The sequence below is a fragment of the Orycteropus afer genome, unplaced genomic scaffold (assembly GCF_000298275.1).
Source record: "Orycteropus afer afer isolate SDZICR_OR568_19922 unplaced genomic scaffold, OryAfe1.0 scaffold00202, whole genome shotgun sequence".
Taxonomy (NCBI): Eukaryota; Metazoa; Chordata; class Mammalia; order Tubulidentata; family Orycteropodidae; genus Orycteropus; species Orycteropus afer.
In genome coordinates this window covers 4,818,374-4,833,402 of record NW_006921789.1, presented here as the reverse complement: position 1 = coordinate 4,833,402, position 15,029 = coordinate 4,818,374, and the positions used below count along the sequence as shown (strand labels likewise).

The 15,029-nt window shown below is 35.9% G+C and overlaps 1 protein-coding gene across 1 annotated transcript in view; it reads right to left on the bottom strand.

The window, feature by feature from the left end:
- SPATA16 (spermatogenesis associated 16) overlaps window positions 1–15,029 on the bottom strand; it is a 452,504-nt gene that overhangs the window by 239,843 nt on the left and 197,632 nt on the right. The window contains exon 6 of the mRNA XM_007948101.2: window positions 6,404–6,493. Within this exon, the coding sequence (XP_007946292.2) occupies window positions 6,404–6,493 (90 nt within the window). The remainder of the gene's footprint in view (window positions 1–6,403; window positions 6,494–15,029) is intronic.

Below are 15,029 nucleotides of genomic sequence, written 5' to 3'. Positions count from 1 at the left end.
CAGACAAATACAAGCAAACTAATCACCAGAATAAAGAAAGCAAAAAAGAAAAAAATAAAAATAAAAAAAGAGAAAAAAAAAAAAATCAGTGGAGGACAGGGCAGGGTACCCAGGCTCCGTCTGAGCACACAGACTGTGATGGAGTTCCTGTGGACCCAGAAGGTGGGTGGGAGTGGGGGATGGCCACATCTCTGTTCACCAAGCAGGTGTGGGGTATAAGAGTAACAAGAGGAATGTCGCACCTTTCCAGTCTTGCAGGTCCGGAGTGTCCTTGGGGTTGCTGGCAAGCAGAACGTTAAACCACCTCTTAAAGAAATCTATTGTGCAGATAGCTATTATCTGTTTATGCTGAACCTGTTGGCTTCATTTGTAGCCTTTATAAAAACCTGTTCACTGAAGTGTGGGGCAAGAAGAAGCTTACTATCATCACTTAATTTCCCTTCCATTCACACAATTAATAAAAGCTTATGACTAGAAAGTGAACCACAAGGAGAATTCAGTGGAGAAAATAAAAAGAAAAAAGTCATTGTTGTTGTTGTTAGGTGCCATAAAGTCATCTCCAACTAATAGTGACCCTATGCACAGCAGAATGAAACACTACCCAGTCCTATACCAGCCTCACAATCCTTGCTATACCTGAGCCCATCATTGCAGCCACTGTGTCTATCCATCTCATCAAGGCCTTCCCCTTCTTTGTTGACTCTCCGCTTTCCCAATCATGACATCCTTCTCCAGGGAATGCTTCCTTCTGACAACATGACCAAAGTAGGTGAGGTGAAGTCTGGCCATTCCCACTTTCACAGAGCATTCTGCCTGCACTTCCACCAGGACAGATTTCTTAGTCCTTTTAGCAGACTACTCTTAGCAGTCTTCTCCAACACTACAACTTAAAAGCATCAACTCTTCTTAGATCTTTCTTATTCATTGTCCAGCTCTCACACGCATAAGAGATGATTGAAAATACCATGGCTTGGGTCAGGCACACCTTGGTCTTTAAGGAGACATCCTTGCTCCTCATCAGTTGAAAGAGGTCCTTTGCAGCAGCTTTTCCCAATGCAATAGCAATATGTTGTCTGATGTCTTGACTACTGCCTCCATTGGTGTTGACCATAGAACCAAGCAACATGAAATTCCTGACAACATCAATCCTTTCCCCATCCACTGTGAAGCTGTTTATTGAACCAGATACGAGAATTTTTGTTTTCTTTATATTGACGAGTAATCCATACTGTACACTATAGTCTTAAATCTTCATCAGTAAGGCTTCAAGTCACCCTCACTTTCAACAAGCAAAGTTTTGTCCTCTGCATATGGCAGGTTGTTAATGAGTCTGCCTCCAATCCTGATGCCACATTCCTCTTCATATAATCTAGCTTCTTGGATTGTTTGCTCAGCACTCAAGTTGAGTAAGTATGGTGAAAGGATATAAACTTGACACACTACCTTCTTGATTTTTAACCATGCAGTATCCCCTTGTTCTGTTTGAATGACAGCCTCTTGATCTATGTACAGGTTCCTCATGAGTACAATTAAGTGTTCTGGAATTCTCATTGTTCTCAATGTTATCCACAGTTTGTCACAATCCACACAGTTGAAAGCTTTGGCATAATCAATAAAACATAAATAAACATCTTTCTGGTATTCTTTGCTTTCAGCTAAGATCCATCAGACATCAGCAATGATATCCCTTGTTCCAAGTCCTCTTCTGAATCCAGCTTGCATTTCTGGAAGCTCTCTGTCAATATACTTCTGCAACCATTTTTGAATTATCTTCAGTAAGATTTTATTTACATGTGATAATAATATTGTTCAATAATTCCCACATTCTGTGGGATCACCTTTCTTTGGAATGGGTACAAATATGGATCTCTTCCAGTCAATTGGCCAGGTAGCTGTCTTCCAAATCTCATCATAACTGAATGAGTGCCTCCAGTGGGGCATCGTTTGTTGAAACATCTCAGTGGGTATTCCATCAATTCCTGGAGCCTTGTTCTTCACCAATTCCTTCAGTGAAACTTCAACTTCTTCCTTAGATATCATTGGTTCTTGATCATATGCCACCTCCTGAAATGGATGAACATTTACCAATTCTTTTTGGTACAGTGACTGTGTATTCCTCCATCTTCTTTTGCTGTTTCCTGCATCATTCAATATTTTACCCATAAAATCTTTCAACATGGCAAATTGAGGGTTACATTTTTTCCTCAGTTCTTTCAGCTTGAGAAATGCCAAGTGTGTTCTTACTTTTTGCTTCTCTAACTCCAGCCAGGTCTTTGCACATTTCATTATAGTAACTAGCTTTGTCTTCTTGAGCTGCTCTTTGAAATCTTCTGTTCAGCTGTTTTATCTTATCATTTGTTTCACTGGCTTCAGCTACTCTACATGGGCAAATTTCAAAGTCTCTTCTGACATCTATATTGGTCTTTTCTTCCTTTCTTGTCTTTATAATGGCCTCTTGCTTTCTTGATGGATGATGTTCTTGATGTCATCCCACAATTCCTTTGGTTTTGGGTCATTGGTGTTCAATGCCTCAAATCTATTCTTACATGGTGTCTAAATTCAGGAAGAATATTATCAAGGTCATATTTTTGCTAATGTGGACTTGTTTTAATTGTCTTCAAGTTCAACTTGAACATACATATGAGTAGCTGATGGTCTATTCTACAATCAGCTCCTAGCCTTGTTTCAGCCAAAGATATTGAACTTCTCTATCACCTTTTGCCACAGATGTAGTCAGTCTGATTCCTGTGCATTCCATCTGGTGAAGTCCACATGCATAGTCATTGCTTATGTTGTTGAAAAAAGGTATTTGCAATTAATAAGTTGTTGGTCTTGCAAAATTCTATCTTGCGATCTCCAGTGTTATTTCTATCTCCAAGGCTGTGTTTTCCAACTATTGGTGACTCTTCTTTGTTTCCAATTTTTGCATTCCAGTCACCAGTGATAATCAACACATCTTGATTGCATGTTCAGTCAATTTCAGACTGCAGAAGTTGGTAGAAATCTTGGATATCCTCATTTTTGGCTTTGGTGGTTGGTGTGTAAATTTGAATAACAGTAGTATTAACTGGTCTTCCCTGTAGGTATATGAGTATTATCCTATCACTGACAACACTGTACTTTAAGACAGATCTTGATACAGTCTTTGTGACAATGAAAGCCACACTATTCTTCAATTTGTCATTCCCGGCATAGTAGATCATATGGTTGTCTGATTCAAAATGGCCAAAACCAGTCCATTTCAGCTCACTAAGGCCTGGGATATAGATCTTTATGCATTCCATTTAATTTTTGACAACTTCCAATTCTCCTAGATTCATATTTTGTACATTCCATGTTCCAATTATTAATGGATATTTGCATATGTTTCTGTACATTTTGAGTTGTGCCATATCAGCTAATAGAGGTACTGAAAGCTTTACTCTATCTATGTCATCACTTCTGCTCTCAGGAGTTAGCTCTTCCCCAGTCAAATCATGAGTGCCTTCCAACCTGATGGGCTCATCTCTCAGCACTATGTCAGACAAGAAGTCCTAAGGGAGTTCATTAGATAAAACATTGGAGAAATAGTATAGAAGAAAATGAAATGTGAAAAACATATTGACAGATTTTTTTTTTAAGTTGTGATTTGAGTGAAACTTTATACAGCAAATTAGTTTTCTATTCAACTATTTACATACATTTTGTTTAGTGACATCAGTTACAATTCCATCAATGTAACAGCATGTTTCCCACTTCCTCTCTGGATTCCCTGTATCCATTGATCCTTTTCTGCTATCCTTTCCTGTTTTCTAAGCTTTGTTTTTGGACAAATTCTGCCCTTATTATCTCTTATGGGTATGCACTCTGTGAAATATGTTCCTCACAATTATTATTGTTCACTTTATATTCTGTTATTTGGCTGAAAATTTATCCCAGGGGATGAGTTAAGTTCCAGGCTTGAAGGGTATCTAATGGCCACAGGGTCGAGGATTCCAGCAGACCCTATCAGACCAGTGTGGTCTTTTTTATGATTTTGAATATTCTACATCTTTCTTGGATTCTGTCTAGGACCTTCTGTGGAGATTGATAGATTTTTTTAAAAGTGGGTGTTAACACAGGAAAATAGAAACTGTGGGATATTTGATGTTTTGCAAGTGAGAGTGTTCAGAGTTACCTTTGCATTCTACATACCATTATTTAATTGAGTTCAGGAACTACCCTGGGACCACCTTGAAAACCAACAAACAATAGTAGGAAACTTACTTTGTTGGTTACCCAGGATAGGAAGGAAGGGGAGGGAAAGTCTCAGAATATTTGGGGGTTACATGTTGATTTGGATGAGGGGAGGAATGGTTTGGAAAGAGTCTGTGACCAGCATGGTGACACTGGGGAAAGGAAAGACACAAAAGGTATAGACAACAGAAGCAGATACTATTTGCATGCACAACACTGCAGTATCACTGGCACCAAATATCAGGTTATGGATTAATGCATAGACAGGTGGGATGATCACATGGGGGTAGGTGAATAGGAATACACCCTGGACCAGGGATTGATTTGGCTGGATATAATCTTACATATCCACTTGTGCTACAAAATTAGCCACATACATTACAGAAGCAACAGAAAACATGGTTGGAGTATTTCTCAGAGACAAGAGAGAGAGAGAATCACTGGGCCTGTGGACTTGGGACCATGGTCTCAGGGGACATCATTCTCAATTGGCACACATAGTTCACAAAAATTTTGTTCTACAACCTACTTTGATGAGTAGCAACTGGGGTTTAAAAGCTTTTGAGCAACGATCAAAGATGATACTATTGGTCTCCTCTCTTCTGGAGCAAAGAAGAGTGAAGAAAATCAAACTCATCTAGAAAACTTAGTCCAAAGATAAGATGGACCATGAGGATCTCAGCCTCCATGACCCCAAGACCAGAACTAGGTGTTGCCTGGCTACCAATGCCAACCACTTGGAAAGGGATCAAATCTGGAGATCCTGGATAGAGTGGGAGGAAAAATGTGGAACAAAATTCAAAAACACAAAAATGACCAGAATCGCTGGTCACAAGGAGAGTGGTGGAACCCCTGAGACTATGGCCCCAGGTTACCCTTTAGGCCTAGAGATAGACTCACTTACATGGATTGGCTCTTGGCCCAATAGTAGAAAGACATACATACAGAACACCTATCCCAGGTTGATGCACCCACTTACTCTAGGGAGATGCACCCCTTGGATCAATCAGGCATGAGACATCAGAGTGGTAGTACTCAAATAGAGGGAAAGCTGGACAAACAAGAATGCATAGATAAGAAGGGCACAGGAAGGGGGTGGTCACAGGGAGGAGAGAGGAGAACAGTTTTTATGGTTGGGGACAGTAATCAGGGAAATGAAATCAGATGTGTATGAACTGTTGAATGTAAAATAAGTTTTCTTTGTAAGTTTGCACCCAAACACAATTTTTTTAAAATTAATAAACAAAAATATAAACAACAACAAAAAATTTAACAAGCAAACAAACACACTTATTGCTGTCAAGTTGATTCTGACTTATGGTGACCTCATATATTACAGAATAGAACTGCTCCATGAGGTTTTCTTGGCTGTAATCATTTTGGAAGCAGATCATCAGCCCTTTCTTCCACAGCAGGATGGGTGGGTTTGAACAATCAACCTTTAGGTTAGTAGTTGAGCACAAACCATTTGAACTACCCAGGGACTTCATCTTACAAAAATGGAATTAATATCAACCTAAGGTGTCAATTTTATGGTATCATTCTTTGCTTAAATTCCTACTCCAAATTCAAGTAAAGAATTATTTGCAAAAGTTCTAGAGACAACCTAGGCCTTCCATCTATGTTACTCCACATTTCTCTTTAGGAATTGTGCTTAGAGTAAGTCTAGAAACCACTTACACTTTCATGCTAAATTCTTGAGATGATAAAGTAGGTGATATAGAACAGCATCCATCTACATGTTGTGTGATGAAGGAAATGATGCTACTTAACTAATGCCATCTCCCCTAGAGATAGAGTCTTAGGATCCTTTCCATGTAATTAGATTTCATCTCCAGAACTCAAGAGATAGAGTTGCAGGAGAATGTGTCATTACATGTAGGGCCAGGAACTTATTCAAGAGCAACACGTCAAGTTCATTTCTAATCTCACAAAGAAGTTTTCCCATCATTGTCAGTGATCTCTTGGCTGGAAAGTTTGAATTTTGCCTAAAGCTATGAACAAGGAATGACTTTAATTAAAGAAAAAGATAGTCAATAATTGTTGGTTTGACGTTTATAAGACAATAATTCTGGTAAAATCATATTCCATGAGAGAAATGGAGAGTTCTATGATGCTATTACCAGAAGCTGAGAATAAAATTAATTTAACTTGAAATAAATCTTTATGAAAGTTATAACAAACATACCGGGCAGCTTCTGAATATCTCTCCAGACATCTAAACACTGTTGCCTGACGAAGATGATTTCGGAAATAGGCTGGGTTTAAAGCAATGCTCCTGTTAAAAGATAAAAGAAATGCAAGTGTTATTAAGTTTTTAGAAGACAATTACCAGAAGTGTATAGGAATGAAATCACATGCATTCAATTTTATATATTATATATTTTAAAAGATATGAATGAATGAAACCCTTTCTTCTTGTAATTGCCAGTTAAGACAAACATGCATTATTGAAAAACTAATTAAGTCTGCAATATAAAAGTAATTTTTTTCATAGCATTGGATATTTTTTACAGATAAGGAAGGAAAAGGCTGGAAAGAATTTTAACCCAAGTATATTACATGTAAGCCATTTTGCTATTTCATTTGCTTATGTCTATAGATTAGGCAAAAATATGTTATTTACAGTATGTCTCCTATAATGAAGAATGGAGTTGTTGCTTTCTGAATTTTAGCTGTAAGGAAGGAACTGGAATTTGACTGTCATGTTCATTTGAATTCTATAATTAGGTTCTATGTCTTACCCTAGGTGGGTATTGTAGAGGAATTTGGGAAAGTCTGCTCTTCTTGGTGTTGCTATTTTTTATTTAGTCGTTTATTTATTCTGGGTCTCTGTTTTCTCTTGATTGTAATCACAAGGCTAGATTAGACTTTACAAGTTGTTTTCTTTTTTTTTTCCCAGCTCTAGAATTCTATGATCTTTGGCAAAATTAGGGTAATTATGACTTTATTGTTTTATGCAATTTTTGTATTTGCAGTTTCAGGAAATCTTACCCTTTGTATCCACTGGAACAGGAGTGACTCTTATCTTGTAGATGATTAATTCTTAACTGCTCTCTCTACCTTTTCCTCATCATGTCACAGGGTTCTGGAGTCTCCAGTCTAGAAGCCCAGTTGGGAAGAAGGTGATCACTCCCTTGCTGAATACTTCATAAGCTAGTAGACATGTCCCTTCTTTCCTTCATTGAGAGATTATTTCAGCTAGTTGCTGATCACAGCATTTGATATAATGAGGTGAACTTGACAGTTCATGCATCTTTACTGAATAAAGTGATGATCTTTCATGAAAGTTCCAAAGGAAGCTTATATTAACAGAAGGCATTTGATTTCTAACCAAATGGCTGGTGGTTCAAACCCACCAGCCACTCCTTGGAAGGAAGGTTGGGCATCTACTTCCATAGTGACACCGCCTTGGAAACCCAAGGAGGGGTCGCTATGAGTCGGGTCCAACTCAACGGCACACAACAACAACAACAATAACAATATTTTGAATATTATTGATGTGGAATACAGTGAGCTTGTTTTCACAAGTGATGAGAATCAACTGAAATAGTTCATAATTGAAGCCAATAGTTCTTAAACTGTTTTTGACAGCTTCACAGAGCTTTTAGAGGATCATATGAAAGCTATGTACCTCTGTCCAGAAAAATTGCACACAAAAAGTATTGCTCAAATTTAGAGAAATCACATGACCCCTTGGGTCACTGAATTTAATCACCAATGTTAAAAACAAAAACATACAAGCTAAAATAATTACATCATCAGAAAGAAGAAAATGGAAACAGAACATTTAGTTGGGCCATGTGGAATCATAGAATTCTAGGTATAAATAGGATAGATTATATCATTTAGTTCAACTCCTAAACTTTAAACATGGGAACAGAAACTAAAGAGGTTAAGGGAACTTTTTGAAATAATACACATTAGTTAGTTCAAGAGCTGTTTTAAGTTTGTCATGTTTCCCATCTTCAGCCACAGAGTTTGCATTACACCTTAAAAACTAAAGCAGTTGCCGAGTCAATTCTAACTCATCGTGACCCTGTGTATGTAAGCATAGAACAATGTTCCACAGGATTTTCAGTTCCTCTGATTTTTCTAAAGTAGATCACCAGGTCTTTTTTTTTTTTTTTTTTGAGAAGCTTCTGGGTGGGTTAGTACTACCAATATTCCAGTTAGTTGTTAAGTGCTTAACTGTTTGCTCCACCCAAGAAATTCATCTTATTTTCTCTCTATTGATGATTTCTGAATTAGAGCGGTCTGAGTTAATGAGGTTTTACTATATACTCTATGAATGAAGATTTATATAAATGAAAACATTAATGTTCTAAGAACACAGATCATTTGCTTTGGTGATTTCTGATTAAAATGTTAGAAACTTAAATACTATCACATGGATTCATTCAATATTCAGTTGTTGCTTCAGAAAATAAGTATGTTTACAAGACATCTTTTTATTGTTTATATTTCTAAAACTAACCCTGTAAAAGTAGATTAGAGTGATTAAGACCAGATCTCTGTCTAGGGCCTGGGTCTTCCAGGTCTTTGACCCATTTTTTTTTTTTGGTCTACTTCATAGCTAATCCTCCCTATTTATTTTGCAATAATTTATTTGCTTCTGCATGCTTAGCAAGTACCTACAGATGTGATGGGACAAACTCCTTACTGGATGGATATTTCCAGCTTTTATTGACCGTAATGTAGCGTTCTAGCTTTGCTGAGCTATTCTACAAGAAAAATCTTGCTGCATCAGGCAAGTTATTTTGGCAACAACAAAAAAATTGGACTGGAGGAAGGGTGGAGTGCGGTGGGCAGGAGAAGTGGTAAAGGAAGAATTTAGCAAAAGGGGTTGAGTTAATTTATATACAGAATCAAGAGGGAGGAAGAGGAGGAAAAGGCCTCAAAGTGGCTTGGGATGTAGGTGGAGGAGGAGATATTTTGTTGAGCGTGACGACTGGTGAGGTAGATGTTGTGGAAATTTTCAGTGTGTCTTTAAAAAAGGATATATCTATATATATTTTAAAAACATTGCTTGAGACTCATGGTGTTGATGAAATATAAGTGGAGGACAGGGGTTTGAAAATCACTATTTCTAGGCTGAACTGGGTTCTTTTAACCATTATAACACCCTGCACTGAATCATGTTAGTCCCAGTTTCATAAGAGAAACCCAAAAAAGACCCAGACATTGTCTGTATCCAAAGAAGTGGAGGTGTAATTGTGAAAGATATTTAGAAATTTGGAATAACATATTATATTTAGCAATCTATTATTCTCAACTCTCTCATAATTATTGCACCATGCACTGTGTTCTATAATATGCCTCTATTATGTATCTGTCAAGGCTGTGTTAGTGGTGGTTATAAAGCCTAGTTTTTACATTTTTATTATTTTATGTTTTTTAAAATGACATACTCACCTGTATCTTATGATGTGTACAACTTATAGAGGAAATACTGATTTGTCTTTCAAAAATGATTTAGTATTTCATGCCATTTTGGGGGTTGTGGGACTTAGTCTAGGGCCAAAATTGACAATCTGATTGGGGATATCATGGGGAAAAAAAAGACAATTATAATCAGAAAGAGAAGAACTCTGTGCTGATGGTCCGATGTTATCAGAGAGGAAAGAACTCTGATTTAGCTATTCTGATAAGGTTCTTGGTAAAAAACAGGAATCATGTTAGAAAGAATAGCTAGATTATGGAGTTAGTGTTACTAACAGACAATGATTGCTCAGTCCGTTGACTACCTCGACCTAAGAGAACGAGGTCATTAAAATACTGTATATTATAATAGATAAAAGTTTATTTTCTTTATCAATTTTTACATGTGGTAGATATTATGCATATACAAAAAAAAAAAACAACAACAACCAAACTCACTGTCATTGAGTTGATTCGACTCACAGCGACCTCTCCTTGGGTTTTTTAGGTGGTATCTCTATGGAAGTAAACTGCCCAACCTTCCTTCCGAGGAGTGGCTGGGGGGTTTGAACTGCCAGCCTTCTGATTAGCAGTCAAATGCCTTAGGCACTATGCCACCAGAGCTCCCATTATGCATATAGAATATATATATATATTTGTGTGTGTGTGGGGGGGGGTGCTTTAGCATTTATCTTTTACATCAAAGTTCACATAATTTTATTTTTGTGTGTGTGTGCACTGTGAGTGTTTGCTTATTTTATTAAACCTTAAGGTTGCAAGCATAAGAAAGATGGAAGAAGAAGAATTGAATTGTGATGTGTGTTTGAACTGTGATGTTGGAGAAGAGTACAAAAAATATGATGAACTGCCAGAAGAGGGAACAAATCTGTCTTGGGAGAAGTGCAGCTGGAATTCTCCTTAGAAGCGAGAGTGGCCAGACTTCATCTCACCTATTTTAGTCATATTGTCAGAAGGGACCTGTCCCTGGAGACAGATAACATGCTTAATAAAGTAGTAAGTCAGAGAAAAAAGGGAAGGCCTTTAATGAGATGGATTGACACAGTTGGTGTGACGACAGATTCAAGCATAACAAAGATTGCAAGGATAGTGCAGGTCTGAGAAGTTTTTCATTCTGTTGTACTTAGGATTGCTATGAGTTGGAGCTGACTCGTCCACAACTAACAACAAAGGTACAATGCTGTGAGGCCAGAATATAAGTAAATCTATGCTTATTTCAGTGATTATCTCAGCTCTCCCAATTTACTTGTCAAATAATTTATCCTTCTCTCATTTATTTGACAATCTTGTCTTTATTGTATACTAAATTCATATGCACACTTGATTTTATGGCTGGGTTTTTTAGTCCACGCTTTTCATATGTATATTCATGGGGCAAAACAAATGGTTATAACTATAATTATAAATATATTTTAATTTCTGGAGGGGAAGAACTGCTACACCTATCCTCATTGTGAATACATATATAAGCTAATATGGCATATTTATTCTGCCTGGTCAACATTAATATTTCTCTTCTTTTTTAAGTTGCAAAAAACATTTGGTGATTTTTTATTAAAATTGAACTAAAGATATTAGATTAATTTTAGGAAGAATAGATATTTTATACTAGTGTCTTCCCATGCACGTATGTGACATTTCTTTATTCAAGCATTATTCTTTGTTTTTCAGTAATATTTTAACCTTTCATCTTTTAAAAATTAGAGATATTATAAATTTCTTGTTAATCCTTAAGTTTTGAAACTATTTATGTGAATGTGTCTATGTGCTATATATTATGTGCTGAGTCATTTTTGACTCACACCAATGCCATGTGACAGAGTAGAATCGTCTCATAGATTTTTCTAAGATATCCATATATATGCCTTCCTACTCAAGATTTGGGAGCTCTGGTAGCATAATGCTTACGGCTCTTGACTGCTAACCAGAAGGCTGGTGGTTCAAACCCACCAGCCACTCCTTGGAGGGAAGGTTGGGCAATCTACTTCCATAGTGATACTGCCTCTGAAACCCAAGGAGGGGTTGCTATGAGTTGGGACCGACTCAACGGCACATAACAACAACAATAACAACTCAAATTTTGATCAGCATACTTGAGAGCTTATTGGAATTGCACGATATTTATCCTTACCATACTGGATCACAATCAGCATTTTAATAGGTGTCTGAGGTGATATGCATGCATATTAAATACTTAGAAGTACTATATAAATACATATTGAGAGAATGAGTATGAGTTTTTCTTTTAATTTTCTAACTTATTGTTGGGAGCTCTGGTAGCATAGTGGCTAAGACACTTGCCTGCTAACCAGACAGCTGGTGGTTCAAACCCACCAGCCACTCCTCAGAAGGAAGGTTGGGCAATCCTACTTCTGTAGTGATACTGCCTCGGAAACCCAAGGAGGGGTCACTATGAGTTGGGTTTGACTCGACGGCACATAACAACAACAACAACAACTTATTGTTAGCATTTAGAAAATTCATTTTTAAAATATATTTTTACTTTTATGACATAGTAGCTCACTAATTCAATTTTTTTCCTACATCACTTACAAAAAATATATTTGCTTTTCCATATTTGTATCTGTTTTTCTTCTCTTACTGTGTAGACTATAATTTAAAGAAAAAATAATTCAAATGAGAGAAGTTGTTGAGAAATCCCTTAATATTACAGTGATAATTATGATTACGAGTTAATTTGAGGAAAAAAATAGACATGTCCTTCTATTCTTATTTTTTCAAGAGTGATTATCAGGAAAAAATGTTTAATTTTTTTCAAATGCTCTTTGGATTTATCAAAATGATCATGTGGACTTTGTCCTTTTCTACTGATGAAGTGTACTAATTTTCAATTCAAAAAGAAAGCATAAAAAATAACCAGAATGTTAAAGTCAAGGATTAAGAAAATTAATAATAAAACTATAGCAAGGACATATCAATATCCATCTTGAAATACAATGCTATCAGTGATAGGATAATATCCATACACCTACAGGAAAGACTAGTTAATACAACTATTATTCAAATGTATGCACCAACCACCTAAGAGAAAGATAAAGAAATTGAGTATTATTACCAACTTCTGCAGTCCAGAATTGGACTGCACTCCAAATGGACCAAACATGCAATCAAGATATATTGATAATTACTGGTGATTGGAAGGCAAAATCTGGAAACTAAGAAGTATGGGCAGTTGGAAAATATGACCTTGGTGACAGAAATGATGCTGAAGATCACTTGATAGATTTTTGCAAGACCAATGACATATTCATTGCAAATACTTTTTTCAACAACATAAATGAAATCTATACATGTGGACCTTGCCAGATGAAATATACAGGAATCAAATTGATTACATTTGTGGCATCAACAGAGAAGCTCAATATCATCACTCAACACAAGGTGGAACAGACCATCAATTGCTCATATGCAAGTTCTAGCTGAACCTGAAGAAAATGAAAACAAGTCCATGAGTGCTAAAATATGATTTTTATTGTATCATACCTGAATATAGAGACCATCGAATTACAAATTTGTGGCATTGAACTCCAAAGACCAAAGACTAGATGAGTTGTAGGATGACATCAGGAACATCATACATGAAGAAAGGAAAAGGTCATTAAAGAAACAACAAATGGAGAAGAGACCAAAATGGATGTCAGGAGAGAGTGGAACTTGTTCTTGAAAGGAGAGTAGCTAAAGAGAAAGGAAGAAATGTTGAAATAAAAGAACTGAGTAGAAAATTTGAAAGAGTGGCTCAAGAAGACTAAGTAAAGTATTATAATGAAATGTGCAAAGACCTGGAATTAGAAAATCACAAGAGAAGAACATGTTCAGCATTTCTCAAGCAGAAAGAACTGAAGAAAAAATTGAAGCCTCAAATGTCAATACTGAAGAATTCTATGGTCAAAATATTGAATGATGCAGGAAGCTTCAAACGATGATGGAAAGAACACACACAGTCACTATACCAAAAAGGGTTGATCGAGTCGACATTGAACCATTTCAGAAGGTAGTAGATGATCAAGAACAAGTAGTATTTAAAGGAAGAAGTCTAAGCTGCTATGAAATAACATTGTTGTTGTTGTTGTTATTTGCCATCGAGTCGACTCATACATAGCAAGGACAAAAATCTATGGAAAAACATAAAAGTATTTTGTTTTTAATCATACTGTGATTTTTTAAAAATATGCTTGACTTTAGTTGTCAGAGGTTTTGTAATTTGTTAGTGTTTTAAGTCAAACTAATCTTAGATTTAGGTATTAATTCTACTGTACATTCTGCTTTTCAGTTCACTCATTTATGCTTTTCTATTTATTAATCCATTTTTATCCTTTCTGTAGATTTATTATTCTTGTCCTTATACTCTTATTTAACAATCCATTTATGTATATGTTATCTTCTTAAATAAAGAAGACATTTATAGCTATGAAGTTCTTAATGATTTTAGTTTTGCCCATATCCTGTAAGAATTATAGGATATGTTCCCATGTTACTCTTTTCCTCTAAATAGTCTCTAATAACAAATTTTCATTACTCTTGGCCTGAAGAATTATTTAGCATAGTGTTACTTGATTTCCAAAGGGTAGTTTTTTAATTGTACAATCTAATTCTAATTTCTCATTGTATTACATTTTAAATTGAGAATACCTTATGTAATTTCATATTTTGATGTCTACCAAGATTAGTAACTGATTGAGTGTTACAAATATTTCAGTGGTATATGGAAGAAATGATATATCCTTAATTTGTAAGGTATTGTTAGTCAGATGGAAGTGATGTTACAAGATTTTCAGTGACTTAAATAAAATTGCTATAGATACTTTTACTTCACTGGAATACCTCAGAGGTATTTCTACACCTAAATTATAAAGGTGATTATTACTATTTTAAACTTATCTAATTTTTAAAAGTAATATTGATTTCATGTTATTCTATTTACTAACAATGACATAAAAAGTTTTATAATATAAATACGGAACTCTGGAATAATTTTAAAGAATTTACTTATCACTGTTTATATTTATTCTCTATTTATTAAAAAATTGACATCCTTTTTTAAAACATAATTTTACTTAAGTCAGGTCATTGTGGTATAATTTACATACAATATTAAATACTATTTCAGAGTGTACAGCTTTGATGTGCATGGACAAATGTATGAATATCAACATAATAAAGACAAAGGATATTTCCAGCCACACCAGAAAGTTTCCTCATTTTCCTTTGCAGACAAAGGAAAGTTTCCTCTTCTCATATCTAGACCCTGTAACTGCTGATGCATTTCCTGACCTTATGTTGTTGTTAAGTGCCATCGAGTTGTTTCTGACTCATAGCGACCCCATGCACAGCAGAACGAAACACTGCCCAATCCC